The 18,063-nt window shown below is 38.4% G+C and overlaps 1 protein-coding gene across 1 annotated transcript; it reads left to right on the top strand.

Moving 5' to 3' along the window:
- The first annotated feature begins 60 nt into the window (after positions 1 to 60).
- Positions 61 to 15,637, top strand: LOC147066848 (uncharacterized). The gene is made up of 6 exons (XM_085954063.1): positions 61 to 339; positions 3,201 to 3,353; positions 8,227 to 8,314; positions 12,399 to 12,617; positions 13,881 to 13,998; positions 15,289 to 15,637. Exons 1-6 carry the CDS (start codon positions 203 to 205, stop codon positions 15,405 to 15,407), a joined length of 834 nt encoding a protein of 277 aa, XP_085810189.1. The 5' UTR covers positions 61 to 202; the 3' UTR covers positions 15,408 to 15,637.
- Positions 15,638 to 18,063: the final 2,426 nt, after the last annotated feature.

Consider the following 18,063-nt stretch of genomic DNA (forward strand, 5'->3'; position numbering starts at 1 on the left):
TTATGTTGGTATTATGGGTATTGACGAAAATAATCAAAGTTTCGAAATGTTGGTAACACTGAGTTTTAAACCAAAACATTATTGAATATCCGTTGAACAATTTTGTGTCAGAATCAGACTGTCGACTTTTCCGCTAATATTGTAGCTTTACCTATCATTTGATTTACTTTATTTAAAGATTCTACAGCTTCTACAAGCAAACATGTCCAACGTAATGGAACGCAATGGAAAAGCTGCTTCCGAATTGAGAATGCTCGCTGAGAAAATTAGGGTTGTCGAAGATCGCATCAAAAGTTTGGAACGAAAAAAACGCATTCCTTATGAAATGCCTAATATCGGGTAAGCAATCACAAAGTATTCAAATAGCATTGCTGTGGTTTCTATTTGTGATTACATCATTGAATAACAGTCACCTCGCTCTTCATGTTAAGCACAAAGCGAGCTGTGGACTTTGCTAGGAGTTTTGCAAGACACTTTCTGTGGGATTCTACGGTGCGTTCTTGTAGCGAACGATATATTATTATCTCCACATATTTCTCACCCTAGGAAGGGTTATTTGTATAATCAAAACGATACTGTTATTGTGTGAACAACAACGAACTAGCTCGAACCTTACGACACTATTATTCCATGTAGATTGTAGACAATTTATTACATTTAAGGCCTACAAACTTATCTAAAGAATGGATGGGGGAGCCACAATCGATAACTACCCAATCAAGACTCGCAGCTGGACAGAATCTGACATTCGAATGACGTTTTCAAAATGGCGTCCATATGGTAGTTCGTAGTTCCATTTTTGACCATTCTATAGATAAGTTTGTAGGACTGTAAATACCATAAAGGTATTAAATAAAAAGAGAGACAAGGAATCGGCTTTCTCATACAAATGAATGAAGCAGGCCAACAATAGCCGACAACTTACGAGAAATAGCGACGCGTTAAAAAAATGCAGGGCTTCACGGAGGATTTACTTTGGTCATTATAACGTACCAATACAATGTCGAAATTTTGCCGAAAATTGATTACCAGTCTGCCTCACCATACTTGCCTGCTTCACCATACTTTCATATAACTTGCCGCCCCTAGGTAAATACCTTTTTCTGTCGGCGCAGATGCTTTTCGATCGACTAATTGTTAATTTGAAATTGCATTTTGATGTATCATTATCACACAGTACGATTATATTAGGTTAGGTTGGGTTTGGTCTAAAAAGAAAGTTATAAAAGCTCATGCGGGTATCTGCAGCACTATTACCAAAAATAAAACATAACCTAAACTACCCAATTCCAGATTAAACCTTTATGAAACAAATTGTATGGAATCGTAAGTAACTTTCAAACATTTGACGGTAACTGCTTTCTCGGCCTATCGGGGTCACGAAGAACTGCCATACTTTCCACAATCATGACGGCAAGAATGAAGTTTTATATTTTATATCCTGCCCACGAATGATTTTGTGAGAGACTTCCGCAATTCGTAGATGGGTGGATTGAAGATATCATTTATCACGGAAACAATCATGACTTGGAACACTTACGGGCGTGTTGCTGAAGCACTTTCATCCCAATTATTCAAGATAATTGAGATTATACTGTGCATCATCTTAGTATTAATAAAAAGGAACACCCGCATATAGCCGGACAATACCCTCTCTGTGATCTTATTACAAATCTATGATCAGCGAGGCTATTCTAACATATTATCACTTAACAAATATATCACATTTATCACTTTATGTATTCAGGCAATTAATTACTACAATAAGTGGTACAAGTCTGTGTACTGGAAGCCAGGCGGGAATAGCGGCAATTTTCATAGCCGATTTCGGCAAAATTCAAGAATGATAAACTAACCTAACCTAAGAAATAATTCAGTACATCGGCTATTTGTTTGCCGCTGGCTTCCACTAAATATACAAGAACCCAATAAGTTATCCGTCTGAACTGTCAAAAGTACTATCTTTTAACAGACCCTCTCTTGGCTGTGTTAACTTTTAGAGCGAGATAGAGTATGTAAATTTTTACATATTGAGAATTGAGATGCAAGATATAACTGTTTTGAAAAATAATTAGGTCACGGCCACCGCCTTAATTTATAGTTTCCCGCGAGCTGTCAAATATCGAGTGGCTAGTAGTAACATAATTACTACATGCTGCAATCGTGATGATATGACTAATAAAATTGTAGGTGATGTTGATATGATATATTTCAATACAAAATTTTGGTTTTCGACTGGATACGCCAGCACGAAACATACCCGAATTTGACCGACATGTCTACCAACCTAAATTTTCACCATATTACGAATTTACCAATTATTGTAGATAATGATACACCCCTGTTACAGTCGGGCTTCTCCCGGTGTAAAATAATCATTTAGTAGCTATAAGTCGAAACGTAACCCTGACCTCTAGAAACGGCTTCATAAAACATCTAATCTGATTCCTTGCTCAACCACGTAAGTATTTTGTAATCATAAGTAAAGGCCTTCGTCCGGTGTGTGAAAATCGCATATTGGGCGGAGGTGTAATTAAGATAAATTTAATTTAATTTAAAAGGTATAAATGATGATGGATGAAAGCGATAATTTTAAGACTAAATATAAGTATTCAAATATAATAAATTTTGCCGCGCATTGTGCGTGAAATCCTCGCGCGCCGGCGCCAGGGTCAGGCTTGTGATTCGCCGAATCAAAGATCATGCGATCAAGATTTGGCCAATCACTAGTCCCTTTTACTAATGGCGTGGGTACGCGAAGTTTAAAAAAAATAGATAAAAGAGTAAGCGTCCCCTTTCCGACATATACGGACCTGCGTAACTAATTGTAAAAACCTAAACATGTAAAGAAAGTGTAAAATATAAGCTAATACCAAGTTACACGAGACAGACGTGGTTTTATTTAATTCCACCCTCAAATATATCGTACTTTTTTTTTTGTGAATCCGGGGTTCGATGGACACCTGAGCTAGCCGCTGGAACCCCGGGGATCTCAATAACCGTCGATAACCTCCTTGTATATGGAATGCCTTCCGTGTTAATTCGGACCAAAGAAAATAACGGAAACGTGCTAAAGTGGTAGTTGTTAAGAGTAGCTGCGCGCGAGTCTTTGCCAATGATGTTGAATTGTGTTTGAATACAGACACCAAGCGATAGTTTACAATTTATTATCTTACCTTCTGTGTTCTTATTATTTGCAGCTGCTGGAATATTGCAAAGGACTCTTATGCCAGGGAGGAAAAACCCAGTGATGAGGATGCAGTCAAAATGAAAAAGTGCATTATCAGCACATTTGAACTTCTGGGTGTCAAGATTGTCGATTACAATCATGTTTTATTACCTCCGCAGCCAAAGTTAGTCTTTCGTTTCGTAATAAATCATTTGGTAGAGTTCGGTTATGAGGAATACAGGCGGAAAACACTTTTTGAAAATAGCCGATATACTGGATTATTTGTTAGGTTAACCTAACCTAACCCAACCTAACATAACCTAAACTAACCCAAACTAACAAATAATCCAGTATATCGGGTATTTTCAAAATGTGTTTTCCGCTGTATTCCTCATAACCGAACTGTACCAATCATTTTATGTGATCCCTTAAATTTTATCAGCATAATTAACTAAATGAACATTACCTTATTAGCCGTTACAAGCATTCGCTTCTGTTCTGTGAGCGAAAGGAATAGGGCAGGAGAAGTCTTAAAAATACGCCAAACGAACCGTAATACATAGATGTATGCACAAATGAGGATAAGTTTGAGTTGAATTAATGCCCCTGAATTACTATATTTCATACAGAAACATCGGAGTTCCCATACAAAATGGTCCAAAAATCGATTTTTTTTTTGCTCATGAAAAGTAGCGATTTTAGACTTAACCTTATCACTGCCAGCCAATATTTACTAGATGGACACTTGTAGACCAGCTATTTTTGGAATAAAATAAATCCTTTAAAAAATATGAAATAGAAACAGAATGATAAATATTTGTGAAAACTTACCAAATCAACATGTTTCTCGAGTTAATCGTGAATATTTTACACATATTGTTTTTCAATTTGTGTATGAGTCAGAGTATGGTCCTAATAGGTTGAGCAAGTGGCTGACATCCATTTCTCGTAAAAACAAAATCTGTTGATACAAACCTTCACTCTGTGGAGGCCCATACAATGACATATTAAATGGACAACTCACTTCATACCCGGCGCACACGAGAAATTGTGCATGAAAGGCATTCACAGATGTATAGGTAGATGTCACGTGACCATATGACGTATCCGTTTCCATTATGCGATACAAGCTTCGAGAATTTATAGTAATATAACCTTTATTGTAATGGCGTATTAGTGTCATGACTCATTGCGTTAGAAACAGATTCTCGGTTACTTACGACTTCTCGGAGATTAGACGCAAGTGAGCCCAGTGAATCACAGGCGACTGACTGTCCAATGGTTCCTGTCATTCAATTGCATTGAATAAACATTCATCAATATCTTAAAATGGCATTTTATAAATAATAAATAATACTAACACATGAAAAGTGATATCCCATCTTTCTTGGAGTGTTTAGTAGATTTTTTTACAATTTTTAACTAGGCACATTGGCATTTTGTAACACAATAATAACGGTGGAGTGGAAACCTGACAGTCAGAAATTTTGTATGGGCAGACCCAGCGGTGTCGCCAGACCGCTTGCAAGCAGAATGTTCATTTGAGCGTAGGATACCGATATTAAAATATGAATTTCGCCATCCGGCAGACCCGACACAAAGTGAGTGTCATTTTATTTTCTAGATGCTTCGTCCATATTAATGTCATTGGGCCCATATGATCTTATTAGGATCGGACATGGTTGAATATAAAATGATAAATATTGTTTAGAAAATATACACAAATAGTTTATTCAGAAATTATGACGTTTACTAGAACCCGCGAGTTAACTCATCCTTGGCCTGACACGATGATACCAGATGAAAGTCTCCCACAGGAGACTACCTCAAAGGGCGGACCGAACCATCATATTTCCCAAAATACCACGGCCTACGTCCACTCTTCGCGGTGATCGCAACCCTCGGCCGAGCGGAACCCGTCTCCTTGAAATTCAAATTCGTCAAATTCCCGCCAAAACAGACGCGGTCTATCAAAAACGGCCGCTCGCGCCGCCACTAGTCAATCCGTCGGTAAAACAGGGAGCTTCCCGACCGACGGATAAAACAGGACGCCGCGAATCTGGCAGTTGGATCAGGATGGGCGCGAAAGCTCTCTCTTGCCTGATACGTCGACCAGCCAGCATCTCTCTTACCTCAACCGCCGAACCAACAGCATCGACCGCAAAATCTCTTATCGCCTTCGCTCGCCTCGGACGCGAAGCCAAGCCAGCATTCCGGACAGCCCGCCAAAAAGACCACATCTGACATCGGCAGATCGCCACGCCGCAAGCACTGACTCGCCTCGGATGCCAAGCAATCAATCAGCAGCCCAGCCGCGACACCACGTTGCAGCCCGCCAATTACCAACCGACCGCCAACGACGACAATAACCTGTATCGTATCTGTAACGACTACCCTGCAATACGATGAAATAAACCAGCCTTGACCAAATACCCCGTGCGTTTCTGTCCCCCACCCCCGCTTTGACCTTGACGTTATCACGGCCTGCCATCTCCGCTTCAGAGCGCGCAGAAGGCCGGTGATAAGTTGATCGCCGTCAACGTGGGGCTTGTGGGCAGGATTGTGTCCACCGGAGCCAGCATCGACCCTGAGATACGCCAGCAGAGTGAGTACAACTGTGAACTTCCTCAAGCAGTGACATTTGCGAGTACTCACTCTACCGGGGGAGAAACACACGGCCGGTATTTACAATGTCAAATTGACCTTGTTTCGCGCGTGCAATCGCAACATCGAGACACGCGGCGATACGTTCCTCGCAGCGGAAATGACACACGAGATCGCGCGGAACGTACTCCCGCAAGTTCATTCGATGTGGAAAGCATAGCCAGACACTGCTGGGGGGCCGCGCAAAAAACCGCGTGGTCCCGAAACCTGGACATCAGCACTCCAGTGGCGCCCGACAACAGCATCATGGACATCGGCTCCATCGCAAGACGTGACAGCAGCATCGTTATGTTCCTCCGACCAGCGGTATCATCCGTCGACCCTGGCCCACGGAGGAATACGTAAGATGTCATGGCCAACGGCGTCGCGACGCTACACGGAGATGCCCCGGCTACCGACGCCGACGCTCTTCGTGACCGACGTCACCCAGCACAGCGAGGTGCCAGCCAACGGCGCTCGTACCTCAAACCCAGGCGAAACATCTGCCACCAGCGCGGATGTCTCGCCTAGCATAACCACTAGCCTTATCAAGCCTAGCGAGTCTTAACGCACTGGAAGACGACACTCCTCGCAAAGACCCAAGGTCAAGCTTCAGTACCAAACCCCATAACCATCCGCTTACCATTTGGCACCGGCGTTATCACGGAGTGCCCCGGCGCGACGCCCGGCACCTTCGTGATATACCTTACGGCAGACCGAGGTTGGTCGCCTGGTCTCTGGTTGCCCAACCGGCGGTGACCAGCAGATACATCAGACACCGCCTCAATCGCCGACGGCCCAAGGCTACATCGGATCTGCAACCTGAGGGACCAAGAAGACTGAAGCGGAAGCCAAGATTCCAGGGACACAGCAAGACCCCCAGCATTAAATCGACAAACATCCGACGCCAGCGAGGATGTCACGCCCGCCTTAAAACTACGACACCTATGGCCAAACCGCTTCGACGCCTTGGACGTGCGAGAAGACGACGCTCAAGAACTCAAGGTCCCACTTCCAACACCAGACCCCATCACCAGACGTCTATTCTTGGAACCGGCGCTGTCACGGAGTGTCCCTGACTGACATGTCTGACACCTCCGCGAAAACCTCACGAGGAAGCTGAGATTGGTGCCCTGGTCTCTAGTCACACAATGGCGGCGACTAGCAGGCGCAACAGGTCCCACCTCACTCTTCGACGGCCCAAGGATGCGATGAGCTGGTCGATTCGAGGGAACCACCATGTGGAAGTGGAAACCTCAGCAGTTTTGACACGAAAGAGCCTCAAGCACGCCAAGACCATCGGACGCGTCGAAGCCGCACAGAGGTGAACTGGCCCCCAAGGACAAGCGACGGTAGGCTGATGGAAAAGACGACGGTTCGGTCGTTTCCCGGAGAGGTCGTTTGATACCAGATGAAAGTCTCCCACAGGAGACTACCTCAAAGGGCGGACCGAACCATCATATTTCCCAAAATACCACAGCCTACGTCCACTCTTCGCGGTGATCGCAACCCTCGGCCGAGCGGAACCCGTCTCCTTGAAATTCAAATTCGTCAAATTCCCGCCAAAACAGACGCGGTCTATCAAAAACGGCCGCTCGCGCCGCCACTAGTCAATCCGTCGGTAAAACAGGGAGCTTCCCGACCGACGGATAAAACAGGACGCCGCGAATCTGGCAGTTGGATCAGGATGGGCGCGAAAGCTCTCTCTTGCCTGATACGTCGACCAGCCAGCATCTCTCTTACCTCAACCGCCGAACCAACAGCATCGACCGCAAAATCTCTTATCGCCTTCGCTCGCCTCGGACGCGAAGCCAAGCCAGCATTCCGGACAGCCCGCCAAAAAGACCACATCTGACATCGGCAGATCGCCACGCCGCAAGCACTGACTCGCCTCGGATGCCAAGCAATCAATCAGCAGCCCAGCCGCGACACCACGTTGCAGCCCGCCAATTACCAACCGACCGCCAACGACGACAATAACCTGTATCGTATCTGTAACGACTACCCTGCAATACGATGAAATAAACCAGCCTTGACCAAATACCCCGTGCGTTTCTGTCCCCCACCCCCGCTTTGACCTTGACGTTATCACGGCCTGCCATCTCCGCTTCAGAGCGCGCAGAAGGCCGGTGATAACGACATACATGCTTTGGCGAGTTAACTCGTCCGTGGCACCCTCTTCCTTGCGTACACAGAGTTATCTTAGTTATTATTCATGAGATAGGTTCATAGCATGCATTCAACACCAATAACTCAGTATCCTTAGAATTAACAAAAAAGTCAGTAAATTCGTGACTGAATGTGACGGAATGTGTTAAAAACGAGCTCTTCAACAGTATTGCACTTACGCCGACGATATCTTGTGTATCATCGTAACATACTTAATTAAATTTAAAATGACATTTTATTTTCAGTAATCCCGGAATATGGAAAGAAACGACATTTAATATGATCATTAATAACTTCCTGAAGACGTCCATCATTACAATCACCAATAATAAGGTAATTGAGATTCTGAGGATTAAAGTACAGGTGACCTACCTGACAATTAAAAAATAAGTTCGTTGAAATTTTTACATCACTACCTGACAATTAAAAAATAAGTTCGTTGAAATTTTTACATCACTACATATCAGTGATTTTTTGTTTTTTATATGACTTAACATCAGTGGCGAAGGGTTGAGGTAGGCTGTTAAGATTCGACATAAATAGTGCAAACTAAACTTTATCAGTCATACTTATTTGTTTTCATTGAATAAAGAGTACAAATTGCAGATGGTACTGGTTACTTTTTGAAATTCAATTAAACCCTGCCTTAAACCAAACCACAATCGATAAAAAATATTCTTCTACAGTAAAACCTCGTTTGTAAGAACACTGATAATTCGAAATCTGCCCGAAAAAAAAGTCCCTTGAACATTATTTTCATATAAAACCATACCTTTAATTCGAAATGATTTCAGAGTCCCTGGCATATAAAAATATTCAATAAATAAATAAAGTACACTATTTCATGAGCCAGTCATTGAAAATTGTGACAGACTTTACTTTAGACAGAAATTACTTATTTTATGATGGTAATAAAAATAATCCAGACATTTTATGACCCAATTCGGTAGGCACATCTGTGATCAGAAACAAAATTAATGAAAATCAAAAAAAAAAAATTTTCAAAATTTTTATATTTTTCCCCCATACAATTCGTAATTCGAATTTTTTTTCGATTTTCGGTCCCATGGAATTCGTATTAACGAGGTTTTACTGTACCTATAATTAAAATATCTCAAATTATATATGGTTTAATGGCATAATTTTAGATATTTTATAGATAAATGAATATTTTTTGACTATTATCTACTATGGCTTGGATTAGGCAAGTTTTAACAAATACTAGCAACACACTGTAGTCTTACAGCCGTATTCATACAGCTTTGAACCGCGCTCAACGTAGTCAGTGGTTTATCAGCGGAATAAGAAACCTATAAAAAATGAGATGCGCACAGGAATGCGCACGGAAATTAAACATGGAGGCGTCCACCTCCTGTCAGTTTGACACATGACACGAGCATACTTATATACATACGTAAAGAGTCGGCAAAATTGAATTCATTACAAGTTTTTGTTGGTTAGAATTGTCATTATACTATTATATATGTAATACATATAATTATAATTGAGAACCCATCAATTTTGTAGATTCGGTAGAGCATTTGCAAACTTTAAACCGTAATTGTGCCGTTTAAAAAACGCATCATGAATTTTAATCCATAGTCTAGATACAATGTTCCCGTGGTTCGATTACTCACTAAAGACGTCATAAAACATGTAGTATTTCCCATGGATAAGATGGATTTACGTAACATTACGATAAAATAGGTACTACATAATAATATATGAGCCTACTAGGTAGTTACTGCTTTATTTAAGATATTATATATGCAATTGGCAGTCTGCATTGTTTCAAAATATCACCTAACCTGTAATAAACAAGATTCAAATCTCAAACACACTGGTAAGACTGTCATAGGTTGATTGATATATGATAATAATTAGATCCTTTTTCATTTCTGTATGGTACATTAGGAAGGATTCTCGAAGTCAATAAATGTCATCTCATAACATAAATGAAGCTAGCTGCAAGACAAAAGTGTGGCCAGTCGATTCCTAAATAAATATTTATATTAGAAGTATAAAATAAATATGATGTCATAACTAATAAATTATTTAAAGTTCATGATAATTATTTATTTATAATTATTAAATTTATATGGTACCTTTTGCACATTTTTACACCGATTCACAATTTCAAAATTTTAAATTAATTTTCGGGAAATTTAAATTTAAAATTTGGTAACATTACCCATGGCATGACGCGTATTACGTCGGCGACGTGACGTCACTATTCGTCAGATACATATTAGGCTTATGCATGCAAATTTGCAATAAATAGCTTGAATGCAGTTTGCTGTTATATGCATACGCCTGTTAGATTCAATAAAAACAAATATGTTTAACTGATAAAAGTTTATGTCAGATCTAAACAGCCTACCTCCACCCTTCACCACCGCTACATAACTATCGCCGGTAATTGCCAGGCGATTATCGGGTCTGGCGAATTCACATGTAATTTTTTCAATGTGTGTTTAACCCCAGAGTGTAGACTAGCATCCATTGTAAAAACAAAAATCTGTTAATACAACCTCCAGCTTGTGGAGGCCCATATACTCCGCTTAGGATCGAATATGGTAATTGACTTTTAATTTCCTACCATTTGTACATTAAACTAGATTCAAACGTCCAACTATTTTAGAGAAGTTTTGAGAAGATATAATTATAAGCATAGAATGTCGTTATTATTTTCATAGCAACCGTACGTACATAATTTGATGTTTTGTTCGACTTGCCTCTCCTTCAAACACAATAATATAAAGGTTTAGTAAACACAAAGAAATCTGTATATTTTTTACGGAATAGTAATATGTAAAGAATGGCTTGTGAACAAGACCCCATTTATAGAATTTGTAATCACATAATATTTAACTTTGAAATCAACCAATGCGCTTGTATTAGAAATGCAATAATTCATTGAAATACAAAGATGCATTCTAGTTGAAATTAAAAAAATGGGAAGTCAACAATGTCAAAAGAAGCAATGAACGTACTACTGCTCTTGGAACAACAACGTCTAATCTAATACTAATATTTGATAAGCTTTCAAAAGTCATTTAAAGGCGTGGTTCGGTTTAGTATTATAGGATGTAATGTTGTTATCTCTTTGTGTTTTATTAATAACCTTTTCTATTTCACAAAACCAAAACTCTTACTGTAAGGCCTGAGTGGACAACGTTCGTCGGGGCGTGAGCGGCGTACGCATCTCAAACGTATAAACCTGTGTGAAATTTGTATACAATGTCTTTTTGGTTATACATTTGAGTTGCTCACGCCCCGCTGAACGCTGTCCACTCAGGCCTTAGCGTTCGTCCAGGGTAGGCGCGTTTGGCGGAGTGTTGAGAGGCGCTCGCAACTCAAACGTATAACCAAAAAACGACTGTCTACGAACATTTTCACACACAGATATACGTTTGAGTTGCGTGCGCCGCTCAACGCTCTGCCGAACGCGCTTATGCTGGACGGGGCCTTACACTTACACTAATCTGGGTCACGGCTCATATAGTTAAGAAACCCTCGAATATGCTGAGGTTAATCGTAACTAAAAATATCGATTTAAAGTATGGTTGTCTAAGATTTTACTGACATTAACAAATTGGCGGAGAACTACAGGATGCAAACCACATCCTCTGGGAATGTCCGAGAATATGCTCCGAGTGGGAAGAGATGCTTCAGTCAGCCCAACCAGCTGTTGGGTCGTCCGACCTGGTCGCCACAAAGGCCAATTATATTGCATTTAAAAAATTTGTGGCGTCTTATTGCGGACGTGAAGATTTTGTTTGTCTGTATTGTTTTAGCTTTGTTTTTTGTATCGTATATATCATCAAATTCATTTAATTCTGTTAAGTCACCATGCCGTTTTCTCCCATGGCACTTTTTATTAAATTTCGTCTTTCAGTAAACTCAGTCATAGCTCACTTGACAGCGTGGCAATCTCAGTCTTGAGCATCTGCTCCTGAGACATTCCCAGGCATAAAAAACTGCTGACGCTTCACATCCAAACATAGAGCCTCGTGATACGCTCGATTAAGACCGAGTGTGGTGCGGGTTGGTTTGGAGGGCTCTATGTTTGTGTTGACATTAAAGCGTCAATTACATTGAGCTTCTCTACGAGCTGTTTGTTGGCGAATTTATGATCTGCCTGTAAAGTCGCCAACAAACAGCTCGTAAAGAAGCTCAATGTAATTGAAGCTTAACAAACGGGCAAAATCTATGTATTTTTCCTAAAATCACATTAACAGGCATAAGTGAAAATGCGACTAACTTTACAATAAATCAAGTTATAGTACTAGACCAGCCTCATTTTTTATTTTCTGTCGCAGCTAACATCTTGTCCTTATACTCTCTTGTCTGTTGAAATATATATAAATTTTTTACTACTGTCGTTCACCGATGCCATTTCACTGAAACTTTACAGGAAGATGATCCTGACCACATTCAAACCCTAAGATGCACTGTTAAAGGAAAAATGTGCAGACGAGAGGTGGACGGATTAGCAGAAACAATGTGCGAATCAAGAGACATTATCGGCTTAACGCGTGGTCTCCGTCAATATGGACGACTGGCAGTGGCTCGGAAGGCAGCTCTTATTCGACTGGTCGAGACCTTTGGTGATTTCTTTCAAGCAGAGACCACTGTACGTTTATCAATGACTGTCTATTTTTCCTTACAGAATCTACCGTATTGGATACATACTCATGACCATAAAGCTAAATAAATAATTGTTTAAGTTAGTCATATTGTTCTACCTAGGTTCCCACCACCGCCCGTCATGTATGTACAGCCGTGGATATGCACGGCCGCCTTCCATGATGCTATAACGCTACATGTCTGAAAGAAGTTATTTTAAGTGGTCATTCTGTTCCGAGACGGAGCCGCACGGGACTGATGCTGCAACGTGCACCATAGTGCTTAAAAAAAATTTGGACTTGCTCTGCTGTCCACTGACGTCCCTGTGTATCCAAACCATTCTACTTGGTAACAGCGATTCCAGTTTTTTTGTAGTCTCGAATTACTAGATACAAAAAAGAAAATATAAAATATTGAAGCAGCATTATTCAATCTTGCATTGTTTTTAAATAAAAGACAATATAATGGCTGCCTGCTATGTAACGTCTCGCTTTGATTAATTACTGTTAGATTATCCTAGAAATCAACATTTTGCCATAAAAGACTTGTAAATGTGGTCATTCTAAAATTGAAGATAAAATCGAATTTCATTTGATAAGATCTGACAAATTCACAAGACGTGTGTTTGGCCTCAGACTCTGGACCTAATAAGTTAAGAAAGTGACTAATATCCATTTTGTCCATCCAAAAACCCTTCTGTGATGCGGCCAACATCCACATCGGATTGTAGACCCAATGAAAGAAAGGTATCCATGAGTGTAGCACTTTTTAAAATTATAATTGGTAGAATATTTATGCTGTGCGCTTTCAAATATGTTGCATGCTATAGGAGGTGTGTTTTTCAACCAAATATTATATCAAAATGAGTTGATATATTATGCGACCCAGTTTGCCAGCCATCAATTGTACATTCATGAATTGAAAATTGAAAGATCTTTCTGAATGTATAATTCTGTGTTAACCAGGGTTCCGAACCATTATTTTTTTCGTTTGAATAAAATTACAGGTTTTCAGTTTTCGGATGATGATCTCCGAGTGATTAATTTTTAAATGTTGCGCATACGATATCTGAACGACAACTGAGTGGGGAGTAAGATCATGTTAACGCGCATATTTGAACTTTGAAAAAAAAATGGTTTTTTCGGTTCGGTACCGGTTTTTGTTCTGACAAAAATAAGTTTTTCCGGTTTTCGGTTCAATTCCAGTTCGAAGCCCTGATAAATACTTAAATATATATACATATACTATCTATTTTTAAAATATTATACAGGAATCAGGAATGGTGATAGAATGGAGAGACAACCTCTTCAGATTGTGCTGGTCCTTACATTGGGACAAGAACACCAAAGCCATCGTAGACAATATTGACATTGAAGTCAATCCAGAAGGTAACATAACATATTATATTGACCAAAGATATTGAAGAAAACCTTTGTCGATAGAGATAGATGATATTGAAACTGAAGAAGGACCCATATCTACTAATTTTCATACAGTCTGTGAGGATTTCTCTGAAGCGGGAAACCACGGAAAGCTTCTTTTAACAAAGAAGGTTTTCTTCAACATCATCGATATATACTTCAACCCTTGAATGCCAAACAGCAATACATCATTAACAATACCAGCAACGCATCTATTCTATACACAAGACTGCTATCGAGGGTAGTTTTGTATCGAAGTATTAGAACTCATTGTAACAATTACAATAAGTTGGTTGTAATTGTTACAATAAGTGCTATGTTTTAACAGCAAATCTCTTGGGTGTGCTAAATTTTATAGTGAGATAGACAGTTTTGACTGTTTAGACGAAGTCGAAGTATTTGCACTTATTGTAACAATTATGAAATTATAATACTTTGATACAAACATATGAAAAACTGCCCTCGACAGCTGTCTTATGTATAGAATAGATGCTCAAGAAATGCTAACCACGATCATTGTTACCAGAATGGTAAATTATTTTGGGAACTTTGTACTGCGCTATCAAACCGGTTTTTACTATTTTTGCTTTGCACATTTCATTACTTTGTAACACTTCTTTTGCGGGTCAGATGATTTACTTATTTATTGGAAATTGAAGTTATTTATAAAAGGGAAATCCACATATTATGTATCTAGAGTTGGGTTTCGGGAATTCTCGAGAAATTTTCGAGATTTTCCATCCTGAATCTCAAGAATTGAAATTTTTAACATTTCGGGAAATCCCGGATCTCGAGAATCTTTTGCAACATCAGGGAATTTTGTGTCTTAAAAGTGTATGTGATTGTCAGACGCAGCAATTGACAGTCTGTGTTTTTTGTAATTCTATTTTAATAAGTAATGTTTTGAATTATCTTTGTTTTCCTACTTCTATTTCGTTTCTTTTTACATAAATAAAAAATATCATATTATTTAGAATTTGTCTGTTTTTACACTAATTTTAAGATTTTTACAGGTTTTTTTAAATTTCCCGATATCTCGAGAATTCCCGAGAATTCATTTCTGGAAATCCCAGATTGACATTAAAATGATCAGGTGTAAATAATCTGAAGTCATTAGCAATTATCTAATCAATCAGTCAGAATTATACTCCCTGTAATTTATTTTTAACTTTATTTGAAATTCGTTATAAATATCTGCCACAACACAATTCGTCCTAAACATATACAATAATATTTTCTTTTACTTTTTGTTTGCAGAGTTAGAATTCATAGATGCGTGCAAGTCGATCCTTCGGCAGCTCACCGACGCGAGAACGGATACCAAAACACGAGGCGACTGCCTCATGAAACTCGCTGCCGCAACCGTCAAGTTGTAGATAACTCATCTTTATATTACTTCAACTCTTATTTGAAATATTTTAGAAGCGAGTTGAATTATTTATTATTTGCATGTGCGACCTGTCGATCACGGCCTCATAGAGCGAGAAAACTTGCTGAAGGCCTATACCAATTAATCAAAAAAATTGTTTTTACTACATATGTAGAAGAAATTGTGATGTCCTTTTTGAATTTTTAAATTAAAATATAATTTCCATACCATAAAGCTATAACTATCAATTGTGGAGATACTGCCCAAAGCTGATAAGTCAATCATGTAATGGGATAATTGCAATTTTTAGTTTGACATGCCCACTAAAATCAGGCATAATCAGCGGCGGCTCGTCCATATGCACTGCATTACTGCAGCACAGCACCCCCAAGCAAATTGAGACAAATGTAATATTATAATATCCATAAATTTATTTATATTATATGAAAATATCATTATTAAGTGTGTAATCAGCTCGCCCGCGGATCGATACATTTAATGTCCAATAATATTATCATACATCACCGTAGGTACTTGATTTTGCACAGTACCGATTTCGACAGAATATTCTCGAGTGGGCGAAGGAAGGGCGCGGGCAGTGGTGCTCAGATGTAAGCCAAATCGGCACTGCGAGTCAGACAGTCCGATTTCAGTATTAATTTCTGCGTTGCGCGTGAGCAGGCGCGCCACAGCAAGGAAATAAATATAGCTATAATGATTTATTAACATTGTTAAAATTTATTTTTGCAAGCAATTTAAGATCTTTATTTTAATTATTAATATAATTTATTATTTATTTTTAATTTTGATGTTAATAGTAAAATATAATGCAAATAAACATTTATTTTTATTTTTAATCAACCGCAGCACCCCCAAATATCTTATCCACGAGCCGCCACTGGGCGTAATGCTAATTTTTTTATGCTTTATGTGATGTTCTATATAATTTTTTTCTATCATAAATATTTATATATATACACTCTAAATACCTAAATTATCGACTCACCTACTTTTGGCAGTACCCCTTATTTGTTTTGTTTTTCTAAGAACTGGAACCGAACCCTGTTTAATTTTTCCATTTGTATCCAACCTTTAAAAAAATTCAGGGTTCAATACCAAAACAGCTCTGATTTGAAGTTTGTTTGTGATAGGTAAGCAATAAAATAAAACGAGTCATGTATTCGATAATTTTATTTTATTGATATCAAATTTGGCATAAGAGTTGACTAATTACGTCACATCAACTTTTTAAGTAGCATTCATCTCCAAACATTCACCGTTCAAAATGTTAATTAAAATACATTATTCAGAACAAAAGAAAAACATCTAATTAACAAGACAAATTCAATCCAAGAGTCCAAACCGACAATATGGTTCTGACAAAAAACACTATGAGACTTAATTAGTTAAACCACATAAAGTTTTTAGAATATTGTTCAATGAGTGATGTTGATTGAATAACCAACCGAAAGTGACTTGTATTATGGACGGATTGACTGGAAAATACACCTGTTTCCTTTCTTTATCGTAAAAATTCCACTCGTAAAGTATTACATAATAACATCACCCCTTCTAATCCAGATTTATGTTCCGAGGGCACAAATTAAGCCTGTCTTCCTGATAAATAAACTCTTGTACTATTCAAAGAGTATTAAGGAAAAATTTACAATATTACAATCGAGCAGAATAAAATAATTTATATGTCAAAACAAATTATAACTTAGTCATGGAATTCTGAAAATTAAATCCTTTAAAGAACTCATTTTCACCAAAATGTTCCACTTATGGCCCGACCATCATGTCACATTGAGATAGAGATAGAAACGTTGAGATAGAGACAGTGATTGACCTGAATGTATCTATCTCAGCGTGACAGCACGTGACGTTATAGTAATGTGTTTGTCATTTACTGGGATTATATCCTCAATCATAATGCGCACAATGTTTGGGATGCTTAAACTGTCTAACCTAACTAGACAAGTAGGGGATGATTATAATGTAGATATTTTTAACCATCAGAATTTAAACACAAAACTGCAAATACTAATTCTGAAAATACCCATATGTCTTTCTTGTGTCCGTAAACAAGCAAGACAAACTGAAAACAACAAATATTACTTATGCTGACCGGTGCACACTATACTGAAATGCGTTTAAGAATGAGGTGGTGGTATTAAGTATGGTTATATGAGAATTGTGAGCATTTAACGATTTGAATGAATTTATTCTTGAGTTCTATCAAACATACATACAATTCTGCACCCTCTATTATTTGATCATTTTTTGATAAGCACAATAATTAATAATAATAAACACAATCACTGTTACATGAGATATTAACAATAATAATATATATATTAATTGAAAGAATTTGATTTTTTTTTTGGTCGAAACAATTATTTGACTTGAAAGTATTTACAAAATAATTAATATAATACATAATTATATTAACAAAAATTTACTATATTCTATTAATTATTATAATTCTATTAAAAATTACAAGCCGCACAATCTTAAGATTTTTTTCAGATCTGGACACAATTTTTTACAATGAAATGTCTGTAAAAATATAAAAATCAAAATTCCTCCTGTAATAACAATATATTCAAAATGGTGTCTGTCAACAATTAAAGAAAATAAGAGAAGGTGGTGCTTACTGTACC

This window comes from Rhyacophila brunnea, unplaced genomic scaffold, assembly GCF_057557595.1.
Source record: "Rhyacophila brunnea isolate RB1 unplaced genomic scaffold, BYU_Rbru_1.0 scaffold_4, whole genome shotgun sequence".
Lineage (NCBI taxonomy): Eukaryota > Metazoa > Arthropoda > Insecta > Trichoptera > Rhyacophilidae > Rhyacophila > Rhyacophila brunnea.